This window comes from Equus asinus, chromosome X, assembly GCF_041296235.1.
Source record: "Equus asinus isolate D_3611 breed Donkey chromosome X, EquAss-T2T_v2, whole genome shotgun sequence".
Lineage (NCBI taxonomy): Eukaryota > Metazoa > Chordata > Mammalia > Perissodactyla > Equidae > Equus > Equus asinus.
The window spans coordinates 97,675,297-97,678,449 of NC_091820.1; the positions used below are offsets into that span (position 1 = coordinate 97,675,297).

General features: G+C 44.9%; 1 protein-coding gene across 1 annotated transcript; it reads right to left on the reverse strand.

Annotated features, from left to right (window-relative positions):
* Positions 1-204: 204 nt before the first annotated feature.
* LOC139042618 (histone H2B type W-T-like) lies at positions 205-615 on the reverse strand. Its single transcript, XM_070501778.1, has one exon. It carries the CDS (start codon positions 613-615, stop codon positions 205-207), a length of 411 nt encoding a protein of 136 aa, XP_070357879.1.
* Between the last annotated feature and the right edge of the window lie 2,538 nt (positions 616-3,153).

Below are 3,153 nucleotides of genomic sequence, written 5' to 3' on the forward strand. Positions count from 1 at the left end.
GGAATAAACTGTACTCAAATATATATAAAGTATAGCCAATAATATTTCCTTTATGGTAAAAATACTTTACCGTTTAGCCGAATGCCACACGATCACCAAACTAGAGTAGATCCCTCCTTTTCGGGCGACAGCTCTTTTCCTGCCAAGTGAGGTGGCTCTGAAAAGAGCCTTTGGGTTGCGATGCTCAGGTGCTCCTGAGGCAGCTCAGCGGCGGCTGATGTATCTGATGAGGGCCTTGGTGCCCTCGGCCACGGCGTGCTTGCCAAGGTCCCCCGGCAGCAGCAGGCGCACGGCGGTCTGGATCTCTCTGCACGAGATGGTGGAGCGCTTGGTGGAGCGGACCAGGCACGTGGCCTCGTCGGCGATGCGCTCGAAGATGTCCTTCGCGAACGAATCCAGGACGCTCACGGCCTCCTGAGACAGGCTCAGGCCCTCGTGAACCCGCCTCAGAACCCTGGGGAAATAGGTGGCGAAACTGTCGAGGCAGCGGCAGCGGCGGCAGCGGCGGCGGCGGCGCCTTGGCTGCTTCTGCTTCAGGCTCTTCGGGTCGGCTTCCGTGGGTTCCGTGGTGCCGAGGCTTTCCTCAGAGGAAGGCTCAGAGCCGGGCTCAGCCATGTCAGAGTTGGTGCTGCAGCAGTTTTGAAGGAAGAACAATGGCAGCCGCTGAGAGGTGGTGGCGCATTCATGGCGCTACCTCTCTGACGTCATCGGCAAACTCTCTATGTGATTGGATGAAATGCAACGCGCTAACTGGCACCCTGTCACATGTGACCGGTCATCCTCCTGCTTGGCATCACACCCACCAGCCAGTGTGGGAATCTGTCAACCTCTAAACTACCTGTGACCTTCAGCAGAACGTTTTTGAAAGATGCCGTATAGGGCAAAAGATCATCTGATGACGTCAGCCGATTCATGCCCCAAAAGAGGAACTTTGGAAAGATCGTACCAAAAGCACCCAAACTGTAGAAGTTTGTTTTAGCTCCTTGAGAGACTGCGACCTCCATCTCCCAAGTCCCTGTTGCCATCAGAATGACTCTGGCCACTTTGGGTCCCTTCCCTCCAACCCTGTGGGAATCTCCTGTTGTCCTGGGCTATGCCACTCTGGATAGAGCAGGAAATATCTGACATGGGCAGCAGGGTTTTCATGGAAATTAAGGGATGCAATTAGCCAACTTCTGCCTCTGGATTTGATCAGAACCCTCAGGGAGACAGAAAAAGGTGAAATAAGACAACTGCAGTCTCCAAACACAGAACACAGACACAAATGGAATACTTAGAAAAATACTTAAACAGTCACCAATTTTAAAATTCTTTTCTTGCCATTACTTAGGTCCCAAAATGTATCCCACATACTTGGATTGGTGGATTAATAGCAGAACTGTTGGTTAAAAAAATGATTAATTCTCTGAGAAACTATCATGGGGAGAAAAACAAAACATAAAGGGGAAAGACTTGAAAATTAATAGCATATCCCTTTTCAAGATGCTCAGTGGTGAAAGGTTGAAAGCTTTTCCTCTAAGATCAGGAATGAGAAAAGGATGCCCACTCTCACCACTCCTATTCAGCATAGTACTAGAAATCCTAGCCAGAGCAATCAGGCAGGAAAAAGAAATAAAAGGCATCCAAAGAGGAAAGAAAGAAGTTCACTTGTCTCTGGAGATCATATGATCTTCTATAGACAAAATCCTAAAGATTCCACCAAAAAACTGTTTGAACTACTCAATCAATTCAGTAAAGTGGCAGGGTACAATACCGACAAACAGAAGACAGCTGTGCTTCTATCTGCCTACAACATAACATCTGAAAAGAAATAAAGGAAACAATCCCACTTACAAAAGCATACAGTGAGGAATACACCTGACCAAGGAGGGGAAAGATCTGTACACTGAAAACTATGAGACTTTGAAGAAAGAAATTAAAGAAGACACAAACAAATGGAAAGATATCCTGTGTTCATGGAGCGGAAGAATTTATATTGTTAAAATGGTCCATATCACCCAACGCCATCTGTAGATTCAATGCAATCCCTATCAAAATCCAATGGAATTTTTCACAGAAAGAGAAAAAGCAATCCTAAAATAGGTATGGAGCCACAAAAGACCCCAAATAGCAAGAGCAATCCTGAGAATGTAGAGCAAAGCTGGAGGCATCACACTTCCTCGTTTCAAACTACATGACAAAGTTATAGCAGTCAAAACGGCAAGGTACTGGCCTAACAAGACACATCTAGAACAAAGGAACAGAATAGAGCGTCCGGAAATAAACCCACTTATCAATGGGCACCTAGTATTGGACAAGGAACCAAGGATACTCAAAGGGAAATATGGTCTGTTCAGTAAATGGTGCTGGGAAAACTGCACAACCATCTATACAGGAATGAAATTAGAACCTTACCTTATACCACTCACAATAATGAACTCAAAATAGACTAAAAACTTAAATTTAAAACGGAACCAGAAAGAGTCTTCCTGGGCTGTTCACCTTAGTGGCACAGAGAGTAACGGGTTGGTTTCTGGCCTGCTGTTTTTCCCTTTGGTTGGTTTTATGCTGTTAATCATAATTACTTAAGAATATTAGGGGGCTGGTCCAGAGACCTAGTGGCTAAATTGGCCATGCTACACTTTGGTAACACGGGTTTCGTTCCCAGGTGTGGACTTACACCACTCATTGATGGCCATGCTGTGGCAGCAACCCACATGCAAAATAAAGCTAGATCGGGAAAAATACTAGCTCGGGATGAATCTTAATCAAGCCAAAAGAGGAAGATTGGCAACACATGTTAGCTCAGGGCAACTTTCCCCAGCAAAAAAAAAAAAAAAAAAAAAAAAAAGGAAAAAGAAAAAGAAGAGGAGAATATAATTTATCTAGGGCTGCTGGTTCTGTTAAGTGTCTTTGAGATTTTTCTTTTCTATCTGTAAACTGCAGTGGATCCTGAATTCTTCTAGTTTCCTTAAACATCTGGTACAGAACTCCAGATTAACGTTTTCAATTTTTTTCTGTCCTTTTCATTTGGGATCATTGAAAACTAAAACCACCCTTTTTCCTGAAGGCCTGCAAACTGAAGCTGGACAACTTGGTATAAACGTAAGAGGGAGCACCACGATACTCCATGTTTGGACAATCTTCACACCACTTGCTCCCTAACCCACTCAA

What these genes read in the sequence shown, in the direction of transcription:
- LOC139042618 (XM_070501778.1), bottom strand. Translation starts at nt 615, where the DNA reads ATGGCTGAGCCCGGCTCTGAGCCTTCCTCTGAGGAAAGCCTCGGCACC.